The sequence below is a fragment of the Neophocaena asiaeorientalis genome, unplaced genomic scaffold (genome assembly GCF_003031525.2).
Source record: "Neophocaena asiaeorientalis asiaeorientalis breed wild unplaced genomic scaffold, Neophocaena_asiaeorientalis_V1.1 scaffold302, whole genome shotgun sequence".
In the NCBI taxonomy this organism is placed as follows: domain Eukaryota; kingdom Metazoa; phylum Chordata; class Mammalia; order Artiodactyla; family Phocoenidae; genus Neophocaena; species Neophocaena asiaeorientalis.
In genome coordinates this window covers 2,425,705-2,442,645 of record NW_020174038.1, presented here as the reverse complement: position 1 = coordinate 2,442,645, position 16,941 = coordinate 2,425,705, and the positions used below count along the sequence as shown (strand labels likewise).

Below are 16,941 nucleotides of genomic sequence, written 5' to 3'. Positions count from 1 at the left end.
AAAGTGGGAACCCTGGGGAGGTGGGTGATGGCACAGCTGGGAGGAGGGCCGGGCACACCACCTAGAAGGAGGAAGGGAGGCAGCTCCCGGGATGCTCAGCAAACCAGGACCAGGGCTGCTCACTTCTGTCATCCCTCTCCCTCAGCGAGCCCCCAGGTGGTTTATCACGCACCTCACACACGATGGCATGATTCTCTTCATCTTGGGCCTCTATGAGTTCAGCCAGGAAGTATTCGCCATAAGTCTCCTTCAGGATGGTGTCATGGTGCAGGAATATTGGCACGAGGTCGTCGTGATCTTCCACCCTGTTTACCGGAAAGGCTTAAATTCAGTGCTGGTTCCTCTGCTTGCTCCTGCCACCCTGTTCTAAATGCCTGGGATAGAGCAACACGCCCACGAAATGAACTTACATTCTAATGGGGGGAACAGACAACAAAAATGTAACACACAAATCACCTGGAACATTTCAAAGAGTGGTAAGTTGCTTTGGGATGGAGAGTGATGGGGTCAGGGAGTGACACTTGAGTGACACCTGAGTGGAGACGGGGAGGAAGCTGTGTCGAGAATTGGAGGTGGGATGTCCCAGGCAGAGGGGACACGCTCGGCCCTGCTGGGCGTGGACTGCAGGGCAGCATTGCTCACGAGCCAAAGGACAGCAAGGTGGGCACAGCACCTCCCAAAAGTGCTCCAAGGAGCACTGCTTCTATGATATTGCTCCCAGCAGCCCTTCCTCCCCTTAGAAGAAACCCACTGTCTAAAAACACTTTTCTGCTATAGTGTCCCTCATGGATCGTCACAGTCATAAAGACTCTGGGAATTACTAAGGTAAAGAATATTTAAGCTTGTTTATGCATTCCTCCCAACAGGCCCACGGTACCCTTTACGCCTAAAACGTCTCTCTACTTCCATGGAGGGGGAGATGCTGGCTTGAAGGTAACGAAGCTCTGCTCACTATCTTGGGCACGTCTACCTCAAGCCTCCTTCTCAGGACCTCTACCGTGACCTCAACCACCAGTGTGGGTGGGGAGAGGAGGACCCAAGAACCAGGTTTACAGCAGCATGAGGACGCTGGTCCTTGGTCTCCATTTTGCTGCCATATTCCACATTTCTTTCTTCTTTTTAGCAGATTCGTGATTAAGTCTACTCTATTTTACCTGTCTGGGATGTTCTTATACATTTTCCTGGTCCTTTTCTTTTAAAATGTTCCATGTTCATATTATATTTTTCTAGTGTAACTGATTTGGCTACTACCTTTATCCTCCCTCCCCCTTATTTCATTACTCTGACATCTTCATCATCCCACTTTATCTTCCAATATGTTCCCTTTGATGTTAATAGCAGCTCCATCTAATGAGTGACAAAGACTCCGTAACCAGACCCTAGCCTAGTACACCCTGAGCCTCTTTTCCACTAGGCCTGAAAAGACATGAACAAACACTAACAGTTCCTAACAGCTCAAGGCCACATCCCTAGAAGAACCTGAGACCCCCTTAAAGTGCCTGCCTGAGAAAGCTCAGGGCTGCCAGAAGAAGTTCCTGTTTGTTCCAGCGACACCTGAGGATAAGGCCCCATCTCCCAGCCTCTTTGGGAGGGCAGGAGCCTAATTTCCATCAGGGCTAGTGAGTGACTCAGATGGGTCTCACAGGGACCAACCCTGCCTTCCCATTTTTTGTAATTTGTCACTTCCCTGACTCTACTGAGACCCTGCTCACTCCCCACCCAGCTCCCTCATTTTCTCTTTATTTTATTTAATTTTATTTATTTATTTATGTTTTCTTTTCCCTCCTTTTCTCTTCAAAAGGCCCAGTCACCGTGGAGCAACTAAGCCCGTGAGCCACAACTACTGAGCCCGCATGCCACAACTACTGAAGCCCGCGCACCACAACTACTGAAGCCCGCACGCTGCAACAAAGAGTAGCCCCCACTCGACGCAACTAGAGAAAGCCGGCGTGCAGCAATGAAGACCCAATGCAGCCAAAAATACATAAATTAAAATTAAAAAGAAAAAAAAGGCCCGGTCACCTCTGTACAAATCAGAGTTCAGTCCACCCTGGATGTTTCCCCCTATCGCAACGGTTATTACGGATTAAAATCTGTCCTTACCAGCATCCGGCTTTGTCGACCTTTGACATCTGCACACCCTGGAGCCCACAGCCCAGGGGCAACAGTGACAGCCAACGTGGATGGGGCCCTACCGCACACACTGACAGCGCTGGGGTGCCGTCGCTCGGCCTGTTTGCAGGTGTGGACGTGGCCCAAGGGGGCGCCTCTGGGGAGAGACCCCTGCTCCACGCTGGCAACTCCCAGCCCTCTAATTCAGCCTCTGCCTCTCCTGGTTGAGAAAGTGGCCCGGTCCGCTCGCTGCTGAGCCTTGGTTTCTCACCTGCACAAGGGCAGGTACGAGGAGAGCGGGAGGGTACAGTGTGGGGACGCCCTCAAGGTCACTCTCGGGCAGGCAGTCGGCCCCCAGCAGCATCTGCTGTGGGAAATTTCACAGTCCCCCCACCATCTGATATGCCCCGAAACCCCCATCAGCTGCCTCTACCTGAGAGCCCAGGACCTCAGCTGGAAGGGCCGAGAAGGCCCCAGTGCATTCCAGAAACCCCTCACTTCCCCGCAAAACCACCCGCAAAAAGGTGCTGCTAATGGAGATGGCTTTTCTCTGTAAAAAGAGTCCTGGATGATATTGGTTAAGAAAAAACAAAACAAGAAGATTGTAGGAGAGAACAGCCAACAAATCCACTTTCAAATATCCTGCCAAAAAATAAAGTCCACATCAGTATTTATTAACAGAGATAATTATTTTAAATTATGTGAAAGTAATTCAATATCCTAATCTTCTTAAGTGGATCAAGACAGCTATCACTGTGTACCATGGGCTTTTATCTATATGATGGACACAAAAATACTACTTTGTGGTATAAAAATCAGGAATAAAGGTTCAGAGAGACCCGGGGCCGTAAGCCTAATCAAGAGCCCTCGGCAGCCCGTGAACAAAGTGATCCATAATCACACCTCAACACTTATTCTTCTGGGAATAAGAAGAAAACATCCAAATCATGGAGCTCTGAAGAGTCTCTCCCTTCAGCCCTCCCCCAAAATGGATAAAGAGGAACTTGTTCTAAGAAACGCATTCCTTGGGGTAATCGATGATTTATGATCTTGCATCAGCCCCGGTGCTAATGATGAAGTATGACATCAGCCTCGCAGAGTCTCAAATGGCATATGACAAAGTCCAGCCCCCTGGAAACAGACACCCTGGCTACTGAAAACAATTCATTCAGTAAAATGTTTAAATTTGAGCACTGCCTGCCGCTCGGATAGGAGAGCCACAGCCTCCTGTGGAGCCGCTGGGCACATCAGGGCCACGTGCCCAGCACTTCCATGACCCCCAGAGTTTAGGTGGTGATGCTTATGAAGGTTAGGGTTGACCAACACGAAGTACAATGAGGCTGACACCGCTGAATAAGGATCAGCCTTCCTTTGGAGCTTCCAGCCACCACGTGCTTGGAGAAGGGGACCACGTGCGTGTTAATGTAATTGATTATAGATGATTTTATTTTAACTTGTTTGGAGGAAACAAAAGGTCCATCCCATAGAAACGGGTTTGATCATCCAGGCCCTTAAATGTCCACTAAACTCGGAAAAACATGCTAGTGAAAATGGGGCGGGATCCAAAGCTGAAGAAAATCAACAGCCTCTCAGGACACCTCACTTGGGGCTTGGGTGTCCTGTAAACCCAGGAGAAGGCAAGGTGAAGGATGACAGGGCCCTGGTGGCTGTCGCTGTCTTCCTCAGAGGTGGGGAGAAGGGAGAACAAACTCACTCACCACTTCCACTACATCAGTGAACGGGGCTTTCAAGGAGCAGCACAATGCCAGACCCCAGGGCACTTGCCCAGCCGGCTGGCACTGTCCCGTGGTGGCAGGTGGACCTCTCAGCAACCGGACCACTCTTCTGTAGCATCACAAGCCTAGAGGAGAACCTACAGGTGGCTTCCCTGGATGCGGGAGGTGTGCGTTGTTTCCTTGCCAGCAAAGAAACCACTGCGAACTCACAGATGGTAAGTTCCTGCTTAGGGGCCGTAAGGACGGCCGCAACCCATCTTTGCGTTCAGAATACTGGCATGGCCTCCTCTCTCCTGTCTGATGGCAACTTCCACAACCAGAGAGGATCCGAATTTCATTAGCTAGACTTAAAAATGTACCATTGGAAAAGTGATTCTGATATTTAAATGCCATAAATATTGTATTTATTTAAGCCTGAGAGAGTGTGTATATATGTGTGCATGTTCTTTAAGAAATCAATGAATAGCTGCAGCCGATCCCACCCGCTGCACTACGCACCCCAGCAGTCAGTGGGTGAGCTGGGAGCCGCAGAAGTCACCACGGGGAGGCGGGGTGGGGGCAGCATGGCAGCCTCATTATGGCTCCGTGGAGCCGCCAGCAGCAACCAGCAGTGGCCAGCCTTGCAGCAGTGTGTTCTAGGTCAGTGGCTTCTAAGACTCAAGTTGGATTCACTGGAGTAGGCAACATGGGGAATCCAATGGCAAAAAATCTCATGAAACATGGCTATCCACTCATTATTTATGATGTGTTCCCTGATGCGTGCAAAGAGTTTCTAGATGCACGTGAACAGGTAGTGTCTTCCCCAGCAGATGTAGCTGAAAAAGCTGACAGAATTATCACAGTGTTGCCCACCAGCATCAATGCGATAGAAGCTTATTCTGGAGCAAATGGAATTCTAAAGAAAGTGAAGAAAGGCTCACTGTTAATAGATTCCAGCACTATTGATCCTATGGTTTTGAAAGAATTGGCCAAAGAAGTTGAGAAAATGGGAGCAGTTTTCATGGATGCCCGTTTCTGGTGGTGTGGGAGCTGCTCGGTCTGCGAACCTCACGTTTATGGTGGGAGGAGTCGCAGACGAATTTGCTGCTGCTGCCCAACAGCTGCTGGGATGCGTGGGCTCCAATGCGGCATGTCGTGGAGCTGCTGGGAGTGGGCAGGCTGCAAAGATCTGCAACAACTTGCTGTTAGCTTAGTATGACCGGAACTGCTGAAGCTATGAATCTGGGAATCAGGTTAGGGCTTGACCCAAAACTCCTGGCTAAAATCCTAAATATGAGCTCAGGACGATGTTGGTCAAGTGACACTTATAATCCTGTACCTGGGGTGACGGGTGGAGTTCCCTCGGCTGATAACTATCAGGGTGGATTCGGAACAACACTCATGGCTAAGGATCTGGGATTAACACAAGACTCTGCTACCAGCACGAACAGCTCAATCCTTCTGGACACTCAGGCCCATCAGATCTACAGGATGATATGCGTGAAGGGCTACTCCAAAAAAGACTTCTCATCCGTGTTCCAGTTTCTACGAGAGGAGGAGACGTTCTGAGTCTGCCCTTTGGCTGTGGATGCTGTTGGAAGCCACACTCTATCTTGGAGCCCCTTATAGCTCACTCCACAAGTAAATGGGCTTAATCAAAGGTCACCTGTCTGCTTTTGATTGTCTAGGTCACAGTAAACCCTGGGATTTTTTACCCATATTTATTTAACTGCTTATTCTTTTTATCTATTTAGCAAGGACATATTATCTGAATTTGTGTTTTTTTCTGCAAGCCACTGATGGTCTTTGCTAGCTAGCTGATTGACCTTTTCCAAAAGTCTGATTCCCGGGCACTGTCAGCTAAAACGCTGCCTACTCCAATCAGGATATTATTTACTCCACTTTACGAACAAAAGCAATTTTTTTTCCCACAGGATAAAACCTATCCTGGAGGAAAGAAAAGAAATCGGTGTGAGGAAAGGAGTTAGAGAAAGGGGAAGTATAGTGAATCACTCCCTGTGTCCCTCAGAAAGTTTGTCCTGTTAACCCAGTGGTGGTATTCTTGCATTCTGAGGTTACCGGTTCATTTTCCAGGAGTTGATAAGGCGAGAACTCCTTGCTGCATGCTATGTAATTTGGACTCTGTTACATTACCTTGGTGTGCCCCTCTTGTAACAACTCCCAATACTCAGCAAACTTTTATATTTTTGTACATTTGTACAGTACATTCTTACTACATAATTTTTGACTTCAAAAGAATAACATCTTTAGAACTGTTTCAGAGCCAATGATGATATGTGCTTTACATAATTATTCTATTATCCTAAATATAACCATATTATTTTGAATTCAAATAAATTTCTATGTTGATAAAAAAATCAATGAATAAAGAAAAATTCAGAGAATCCAGTTTAGTGGTAGCGCTAAAAAATGCAATGTATTTGGCTTAAACCAACCCTTACCACGAACAGTTTCAACTTGGGGTTGGAGAACCTACAGTGGGCGCCAGCTAAGCAACTAGATTTTTCTTTTTATTCAGCTGTGTAAAACAAAGCACCTTTTTCTTTCCAAGATCTCTTGTGACCTCTAGTGGTCTTCTTTAGGAGAATCAAATCCATCATTTCTAAACCGTATATTCCATTCAAAACTTTAACATGGGTCTTGGAGCCATTTAGCTTCTACTCATTGGAAAATGTCATGATTTTACAAGTTATGGAGGACTTCGGAACGAAGTGCTTCAAAGCACATTCAGGGCCAATTAGAGGACCCTGCACTTAACACCACTGGGATCTGATCCAAAAGTCTGTGTTGGCACACCATAGTTCCAGTTGGATTGTGAACCCAATTCTATTTGCTGGGTACTTATCAGGACTCAAGACGACTAGTGGTGAAATTCCTAACTGCCCTACAACTTCTTTCGAATGCTTTAGGATATGTATCACTTAAGCATCAGAATGTTCATTTACGTGAAATTGCTCAGAAGTCAAGCTTAAGTGGATTCCTAATAATTGTGAGACTATCAAACGCTTAATAAAAAGAACTGCTTTAAAAGGTGAGAAGTTAGCATTTAAAAAACACCACATCTTACATTTTAAAGTCCTAAATTGACCTAACATCCTAAATGTTGACCTAACTTAATTTTTATTATTAGCAAAAAAGCAGTACTATATAAAGGAAACTTTAAATTACTTTACAACACTGACTGACCGCACACAATCCTTTCCTTAGTGAGTCCTCTCCTATCCCTGTGAGGACTTGAAAAAGGTAGGTTTCCCCCCAGAAAGGCCATTCCAATAGCTTCTAAATCTGAGAACATCTCAAATCCACCACCAATGATTAATCAAGCCCATTACAGATTATAAAGATGTGTCTAGAAGCAGCTATGCTTTACTTCATATATTATGCAAAATACAGAACAGGAACTTCAGTAATTTGTGTCTAAGAAGAGGGGCACATTACAGCACAATTTTCCACATGGGTAAATCAAAGAAACGGGACTGTGGATTACAGCGTTAATTCGCTGGCTCCGAATGCGTTGCTAGGTAAATGGCAGAAGGATAATTACATCCCCAAACTCTTCACTGGTTTAGTGTCTTAAGAACTGTGTTCTTCACCATTAATTATCAGTGCAAGTAACAACTCATGAAACAGATGTTGAGAAATAAATGCGGGGGAAACAAGAGAAATGAGACAGCCTAAGTGGATGCATGGCCACGCCCATCTGACTCTGAAGTGGCCTTTTTTCCTGCATCCTTAAGGAGGGAGATCATCCACATAAGTACATTTTCCAGATACCTGAAGTCCTACACCTGTAAGTATCAAAAGTCTAATATGAACGCTGTGGACAGAGGGCCTCTTAAAATGTGTTACACTTCCCCTTCTGCAAGCAAAAGCGTCAACTCTTATAATGTCAGTTATCTCTGTATTTCACTACTATATACTAAAAAGTTCCCTTTTTCTAAACATTCCTTCCTCATTACAAAGTATCCTCTGTCATCTCTTTGCCACCAGCACTATGTTCCTCTTGTGAATTGCTTCTTGCAGATTTTCTGGACCAGCAGGACATTTCACCCTCAGAGGCTGAATAAGCATGACCTCAGGGGAAGGAATTGTGAGGTTTAGTTCAGGCCAGGACAGCCTGTCCACATGAAGGTTAGCACTCATAACACTCAAGTTTTCAAGGGTAGAAGGAAGAAAGGAAGGAGGGGGTGGGAAGGAGGGAACTGGGAGACCAGCTTATAACCACCAGTTACCACGTGCTTCTAGGAGCCAGCACTGGGTGAGGCACACTCTACACCTGCCTTCTCCAGTGCCTTACATCCTTGAAATGACAAGTGGGGATCTGTGAGTAAGTTAGCAAAGATGTCACTCACTTTTTAAAAAGTGAAAGAAATAGGTGATTTTTCCCCCTGTGACTCATTTATTTTATAACTGGAAGTTTTTACCTCTTAATCTCCCTCACCTATTCCACTCATGCCCCTACGCCAGAAATAGGGGATTTTGAGATAGGCTGCCTCCGCATATGTCAGTTTCAGTATTAGATTTATATATAATTTTCTATTACAATCATGTCTTGCTGAATATCTATGTCGAAAGTATATAAGCTTTAAAATGCCTCAAGAAAATGACAATTCCCATGACCCAAAGTTTGTATACTGCCTACACTTTAAGAAAATTCAGAGCTTCCAGGTTGGTGAACACGTGGAAGTTTGGGGAGAGTGGTGAGCCTGGAGGGGGCACGGAGGTTCTGAGCCCCTTCCCCACACCTTGCCCTGCGCACCTGTTCCATCTGACTGTTCCTAAGTTATATCCTTTTATAATAAACTGGTGACCTAGTAAGTGAAAAAAAAAACAAAAAAGACCTGGAAATGTGCCTACCTCAACTGTAACCATTCCCCTCTACCCTCCACCAAAGAACTGTCTGCTTTGCATGCACATGTTTAATCATCCATCTGGATAATTTCTAAACTGGAAATTATTTTAAATGCAACTATTTTCTACACTTAAAAAGGAACCTGTAAAATCGCACTGAAACCCACAAGTATTTGGATAAATACAAATTAAAACAACAAATTAGTATTGGAGACAGTTTTTTTTGTTTGTTTTTTTGCGGTACGCGGGCCTCTCACTGTTATGGCCTCTCCCGTTGTGGAGCACAGGCTACGGATGCGCAGGCTCAGCGGCTGTGGCTCACGGGCCCTGCCGCTCTGCGGCATGTGGGATCTTTGCCGGACCGGGGCACGAACCTGTGTCCCCTGCATCGACAGGCAGACTCTCAACCACTGTGCCACCAGGGAAGCCCTGGAGACAGTTTTAATAACTGAAACATCCAGCATAAATGAAGGTGCAAGAAAATGAGACTCTATTGGTTAGGATATAAATTGACATGATTATTTTGGTTGAATAATTTGGTAGTATCTATTTTTAAATGTTAGTGTTTAATGCAACCTTACCCAGAAATTCCACTTGTAGGTATCTATACTACAGAGAAAAATAGCATGAATGCTTAAAAATATATGTACAAGGCTGTTTACCACAGCATTTCTTGTTATAGAAAAAAAAAAAAGAGGACAAATTTCCATAAATAAGGAATACTTAAATGAATTATAGTAGAACCACATGATGAAATACCACACAGCCATGAAAAAGAACAAAATTGATCTGGAAGGTGGATGAGCTGGTACCTTAAGTGGAAAATACAATTAACAGAACATATTATCATGACTATAGACATATATGTGCATATGTATAGAGAGAGAGTCAAGCCCTCTCCCTCTGAGCGGCTCTCACCTTTGCTTGGACTTGATGCCCTGGGGTCTGCTCATACCCTTAATGAGAGTGTCTTTGGCCATAGCCCTGTTATCCAGAGCCCAGGCCCTGACCTCTGCTGGGCTGGTGGGGAGAGAGAGGGAGGGGGAGAGAGAGAGAGAGAGAGGGAGTGAGAATACACACATATACTCGCATTTGCATGTATGGTTACATACTCACATAGAAGACTGAAACAATGAGTAATTTTTTCTTTAAAATGTTTTCTGATTTGAAAATATAATTCATTTTATTAAATGAGTCCATGTCTCAAATTAATTAGCAAATGGCAGAAAAAAAATGAGATTTCTAAATGAAATGAAGACAAAATTACAGCAATTGTGAGACTACTTAAAAGATCCTAAGAAATTAATTTTCAGAAATTTCTCAAAACATAATTTAAAAAACTGCCAAGTGGCCAGAGGTAGAGCACTGGACTGAATGGCCAAGACTGGTGCAGAGGAGCCAAAGGGATGAGCCTGAGAGAAAGCTGAGGCCCAAATCCTAGAAGGGGCAGAGTTCAGAGCCACAACAACAAGAGGAAAGAAAAGAGAAGAAGCAAGTCAGGATGGGTGGGGGCTGGGGGAGGGGTCAGCGTCAGGGCAGGCAGCCACCCTCCCTCTCACCCAAAGTTCACTGGACTTTTCTTTAATTGGTATAGAATTACTCAAGTTATTCTTTTTTTTAAAGTAAATTTAATTATTTATTTATTTTTGGCTGCATTGGGTCTTCCTTGCTGCGTGCAGGCTTTCTCTAGTTGTGGCGAGCAGGGGCTGCTCTTCGTTGTGGTATGTGGGCTTCTCACTGCGGTGGCTTCTCTTGTTGCGGAGCATGGGCTCTAGGCGCGCAGGGCTTAGTAGTTGTGGCTCGCAGGCTCTAGAGCACAGGCTCAGTAGTTGTGGTGCGTGGGCATGGCTGTTCCATGGCATGTGGGATCTTCCCGGACCAGGGCTCGAACCCATGTCCCTGCATTGGCAGGCGGATTCTTAACCACTGCACCACCAGGGAAGTCCTATTCTTATTTCTAAAATGAGTTTTAGGGCTTCCCTGGTGGCGCAGTGGTTGAGAGTCCACCTGCCGATGCAGGGGACACGGGTTCGTGCCCCGGTCCGGGAGGATCCCACGTGCCGCGGAGCGGCTGGGCCCGTGAGCCATGGCCGCTGAGCCTGCGCGTCCGGCGCCTGTGCTCCGCAGCGGGAGAGGCCACAACAGTGAGAGGCCCGCGTACCGCAAAAAAAAAAAAAAAAAAAAAAAAAAAAAAAAGATGTAAAATGAGTTTTGGTAGTTTGTGTTTGAACACAAATTGTTGAATTTATAGAGTTGTTGCAGTCTTCCCCTATCCTTTCAATGTCTATAGGATCCGTAATGATATCACCTCTTTCAATACTGATATCGGTGATATATCTTCTCTCTTTTTTTTCTTGGTCAGTTTGGCTAGTAGTTCATCAATTTTATTCATCTCATCTGTGTCTTTTAAATTACCAAATCCAACGGTCTCTTCTTTGTATTCAAATTATTTGATTTCCCTACTAATTATCTGATTTGCCACTTTAAGAATCTTTGACTTCTACAATACTCCTCTTCCAATTTTTCTTTACAATCATTAACGGCTCACTTTCATCTTTCAAAATTGTGCTCTAATCCTCTGCTTTCCACTTTAAAATCTCCCCCTCAACTAGACCATCTCCGTTATTCTCATGATCTCCTCATTCATGAGAAGCCCTGTATTTCCAACTGTCTCCTGTCCATCTAGTGCTATTATTTCCACTTTCAGTTAATGAATCCACCATCCCCCCTAAAGTTGAAACCCCGAGTCACCATTAACTCATTCTCAACCTTCAACTTCTCTAACTAATTGGCAATCAAACTGCACCTTCCCTCTCAAACATTTCTTTGCATCTATGCACCTGCCTTGATCTATTCCCCAACCTGGACCTCTTTGATTCGTCACTGCCTGAATTCCAGCCGGCATCATTCTTGGCCAGACTGTTCTGTGCTCCTCCCCTGCAAGCCACTGGCCACGTGAAAAGCAGTTCTTTTTAACATACAGTCCATACCATGCCTTTCTTCGGTGCTCCCTGCTGGCTCCAAGTTAAAGCCTGCTCATCAGTTTTTCTCTTCCTCACATCTGCCCACCTGCCTGGTAGCAGACATTCCGGGTGCTTTCCCGCCTCCACGCGTTCGCCCATCTGTCCATCTGGCTGAACTCTGACTCACCCTTCCCGGCCAGATTCAGAGGCTAGCTTCTCTATGAAGCCTCTTTTCTTTCACATTTTTCCCACTGAGGTAGAATAACATAGTGTACAGTGCACAGACATTAAGAGTGCAGCTCGATGACCTTTGACGGCCGCGTGTGCCGCGTGCACCCCGATCAATGCACGGAGCACTGTCTCCCCACCGTATCCCTCCCACCATCACTCTTCCCTCCGCCAGAGGCAACCACTGATCTGACCTCTCCTGTTTTGTACATCTTACAAGTGAAATCAGCAGTATATGGTCTTTGTTTCTATGTCTGCCGTCTTTCATTCAGCATAAGCTTTCTGAGACTGATCCATGCTATTGTGTGTACACATAGTTTATTCCATCTCATTGCTGAGCAGTATCCATTGTACAGAGGTACCACAGTTTGTGAACATTTACACGTTGATGGACATTTAGATTTTGGGGGGCCTGGGGGGTTGAAGCTGTCTTCATCCCTCTCTGCCCTTCCCTCCTTCAAGCTACACAGCATCACAGTTTATCATAGATGGGTCTCTCTTCCCCACATAACTCTAATAATATTAATAATAATATTTAATTTCCTTGGGCACCTACATGTGACTGGCAGTGGGCTAAGTACTTGATTTTTATCAGCTCATCCCATCACTACAACAGTCCCATACAGCAGACAATATGCTCACACCCACGGACAGAGAGGAAACTGAGGCCTGCGGAGGCCCAGTTCCCTCTTTAAGTTAACCCATCTGGTGAGTAGTAAAACCAAGATCAGGATCAAGATCTACCTGATGTCATTACTGCAAATTCTTAACAATTATGCCATAACACTACATGCCTGGTAAACATTAGGCTCTCGCTTTTTAAAAAATTTAGTTTCGATACTTTCTAAAGAAATGCAGCACTCATCAAATATGGCAATGGTGGGAAGTCCCTGGCGGTCCAGTGGTTAGGACTCCACACTTCCACTGCCAGGGGCACGGGTTCAATCCCTGGTCGGGGAACTAAGATCCCCGCATGCCACGTGGTGCAGCCCAAAATAAAAACAAACAAAAACAAATATGGCAATGGTTACTCCCAAAAGATACAGCTTACTCTTCACTGATAAAGGAACCAACCCCCCTTGTGAAATGATTTTATAGGCCCTCTTATTTCAAAACAGCCGTTCTATTTTGCTCACAGTTTTGTGCATCAGAAACCTGGGAGGACTCAGCTGGGCAGTGCATGCTTGCGGTCTCTCATGTGGCTGCAGTCAGATGTCAGCGGGGATGCAGACACTGGGGGTTCTCCTGGGCTGCACATCCACATGGTGAATGCTGTCAGCGGTAGCCCCTTGGGGCTGCGGGCCCAGCACTGACTTGTGGCCTCTCCGGCACGGTGGTCTCAGGGCAGTCAGACTTCTCCCCCTCGTCTCCTCCACAGCGAGCATCCCAAGAGAACCAGGCAGAAGCCTCCCAACCTCCCACGTCACAGAGCATCCCTTCCGCCATGCTGTGTGGGCCACAGCAGCCATAAAACACCCAGACTCAAAAAGAGCGGACATGGACCCCACCTCTTGATGAGAAGAGTGACCAGGCCACATTATAGGAGAGCATGCAGGATAGAAGATGGCCTTCTTTGGAAAACAGAATCTGCCACAGCTATCGCCTTGAGATTGCTGACCTTCAAGGCATGTCCTGTGGGCCGTGGATGGTAAAGACTTTCAGCTTGGAAAACTCCTCTTTGGGGTCAACAGAATCCTCATTCACTGAATGCTGGAAAATAGGTGGGCTTTACCGGGGAGACTAAATAAGCAGAATCATTTCTATGTTTGTTATATTTGCAAGTTATTTCACTCAGTGTGGAGCCAAGGATTGTGTGTCTTCAGAAACCCTTAAGTAGTAAATGCACAGCTTTGCTGACCACACGGCACCAAATGAGTCTCATCAGATATTCAGTCCTGCAAGTTATGTCATCAAGGGGAATTGTAAACATCTCCAAATGAAGTAATGCTTCTGGGTATTATAAAGCGATTTCATTCAAGCTATAATCACTTACTGTAAGAAGTGGCAATTTTTAAACTCTTTTTAAGGTAACCGTCAGGGTAAAGCTTAGGTAGCAAAAGGCACGGCTCCACACTTACCTGGCTTTGCGGATGTGTAGCTGAGGGTAGTGGCTGTGCCTGTGACATATGTGCACGGCAAAGTCCTCATCATACGTCAGGCTTGGAATGTTCCCCACTTGGTTGAACACAGTTATGAGAGTCGAGCCTAAATCCCAGAGACAAAGAAGTGAGGCCTCGATTTACCAAGGAATAACTTTAGGACTTCAGGGCAAATGTAGTTTCCATTCTAATGTGTGTTTTAATTGTTACAGTCGAATGGGCACATTATACATTGAGGACCTGGAGACCCGTGGTTCTTATGTCCCATCCCCAAAGCCCCATTTTAAGCACAAATTTCCTATGTTAGCGACTGGGGTCAGGAGGTGGTGGAGGAGGACTTACCGAGGCTCACGTAGGATGGCACAATGAGGAATATGAAGTGCAGGTCTGGCACCGCCTTGAACACGGTCCTGGCGAGGGAATGGGAGGGGACGGGGTGTCAACAATCCTATTAGCCAGCACCTGGTGAGACGAACGCCTTCACTACAAAAATGAGGCGTTCATAGATCCACCTGGGTGCCTTGCTCCCTGCCTGCAAAGGCAAGAACGTCTTCGAGGCAATTCCTTTTTCTTCTCTGCTTTTCCCTGGATTCCAAATGCCCCCTCTTCTATCTGTTCCATGGAGGCAGCGAGAACCAAGGCACCATGTCCATGTGGTGCACCAGGTTTCTGCTGAGATTAACCTTTGCCCTGGCATCTGGATGGTCTGGTGTGACACTGCAAAGTGACTTGAGAGCTGAGGCCACCACCCCCAAGTGTCTGTGTAGCCTGTCAGAGACCCGTTGTGGCGGAAGCCCCGCGGGCCAGGTTTCTGCAGGCAGTCCTGTTAATAACATGTCTAAGGATGAGATTGAGGAAAACTATTTTTAGAAACATCCAAGCCTGTGACCTCTTCTCTTCCCCTCCTCCCCCCAAATCCATTTTTTTCAAATGACCGTGTGACCTGTTTGCCTCCAACAGTGGTAGTTAAAGGCGTCCATTCAAAGGAAGGATGGTATTCTTTCAGAAACATCACCACTGTTCAGAGTAAATGCTTGACTAGAGCCAGAAAGTACAAGCAAATTGAACACCTCAAAGAATTTCCTTTAAAAATATTTTTTTGACTATCCAGATAGTTAAAGACATGATAAAGACATGAACGTGTCTCGTCTACGATGCTGCTGCCAGTGCCCCGTGTCACTGTCTGCCACGCCGTGGCCACTCACCGAATAATCTCTTTGCAGCAGCCGACAGAATACTCGTCCACGGCCACAAAGAGGTGCATGAACAACGTGTTCAGAGGCTGCAGAAGAAAAGAGGACTCGATTATAGGCTGAGTCAGAGCAAGGGGAGGGGTGGGAGATGGGGGAGGGTCTTGGGGCAGCCATGGCACAGAGCTGCCTGGTGGCGACGGAAGATATTTTATGTCTAAAATAAGGAGACACCCAGGCCGGGTTTGAGCCACTTTCTGTCCTCCTAGCTTGGAATTATTCAAGGAAAGGGGGAGTCGTAAATGAGTCCAGTGTGTCAGGGCCCTTCCTCCCGCCTCACTACGGCAGCGGGCAGGGGGGCGCCTGCGGGGGACTGAAGTCGATTCTGAACTCAGTGGTCTTGTCCCCAGGGCGCCTCAGCCCAAGTGAAAGACAATCCTCCTCCCCCGGGGCTCTGGAGTTATAGCAGCTGCTGCTCTATTCAAGTGACACCAGGGAAGGCGCCTCTCATGAATTTGGAGGATGGAAGGCAGATGCCCCGCTAGGAATCCAACGGCTTGTTTTGTTCAACATTCCCAGAGTCAGAAGCAAATACTACGCTCGGGACCCAGAAAACCTGGGAGCGGAAAACAAAGTAGCAAGATTCTAATACGGCTTTTGGGTCACGTCTTTAGGGGTTTATAAAGAATGCTGCCCCGTAACTCTTTTTTTTTTTAATTTTATCGAAGTACAGTTGATTTACGACACTGTATTAATTTCTTCCGTACAGCAATGTGACTCAGTTGTACTGAAGACTTTCTAAGTGGCTGGTCATGAGGAGTTGCTCTACACATCCCCACATCCCTCTGTTCAGCTCAGTACCCCTGTGTTTATGGACAGATCCTCAGATTCTAGAGACAATGCACATGGGAGGGGGCTGAGTGGTGAGGTGAGGGCAGTGCTTGCACCTCGATCTGGACAACAGGAGCACTTCTGTGTCTCTTGTTTCCTGAGCAATTTCATAGACGGCCTTGGGTGACCACCTGCACATCCGTGTGCCTCGGTCTCCCTTCCTGTCGGGTGGCACGTGCCCTAAGAACACTCAGAAGGTGTTTATCAAACATAAAATGGCGAGAGAAGAATCATGAGTTTAGTTCATGAGCTTGAAAACTCCCCAGAGGCAAGCAACACGAACTCCAGAGTCCAGATGACAACAGCGACAGTGAGAGTTCGATGTCGCAATGTGAGCACTTCCCATGCATGGACTCACCTGACCCCATGGCATCTGCTTTACATTCTGGTCAGGACTCGCCTTGCTAGTGCATGGTTTATTACTTGGCTGATTTATCCCCCAAATTCTCTCTTCCATCAAAAATATTACAGTTCAATATTTATTCCTTAGCTTTAAGATAAAAATCATTATTTTAGTTGCAGATACTCCCGGGGTAGGTAAGCCATTAAGCCATAAGCCTCTATACCCATGCTGTCCAATAGGAAAATAATTCAAGCCACAAATGCTGGGAACATATGTAATTTTCAAGTTTCTAGTAGATATATTTTTAAAAAGAAGTAAACAGGTGAAATTAATGTTAATATATTTTATTTAACCTAATATATTCACATTATTATCCTTTTAAGAAGTAGTAAATATAAAAATTCTCAACAAGGTATTTTATACTCTTTTTTTTCCTACTGAGTGTTTGATGTCCAGTGCATATTTTATACTCAGAGCTCATCTCAGTTCAAACTAGCCACATTTCAAGTGCCCAAATAGCTACATATG

The 16,941-nt window shown here is 45.9% G+C and overlaps 1 protein-coding gene and 1 pseudogene across 1 annotated transcript in view; one reads left to right on the top strand and one right to left on the bottom strand.

Moving 5' to 3' along the window:
- Window positions 1-16,941, bottom strand: part of CFAP61 (cilia and flagella associated protein 61) — a 251,956-nt gene that overhangs the window by 222,675 nt on the left and 12,340 nt on the right. The window contains exons 4-7 of the mRNA XM_024753694.1: window positions 15,195-15,271; window positions 14,332-14,399; window positions 13,969-14,095; window positions 173-305 (exon numbers count right to left, since the gene is read on the bottom strand). Coding sequence (XP_024609462.1) covers window positions 173-305; window positions 13,969-14,095; window positions 14,332-14,399; window positions 15,195-15,271 — 405 coding nt within the window. The remainder of the gene's footprint in view (window positions 1-172; window positions 306-13,968; window positions 14,096-14,331; window positions 14,400-15,194; window positions 15,272-16,941) is intronic.
- LOC112405373 (3-hydroxyisobutyrate dehydrogenase, mitochondrial pseudogene) lies at window positions 4,426-5,396 on the top strand (annotated as a pseudogene).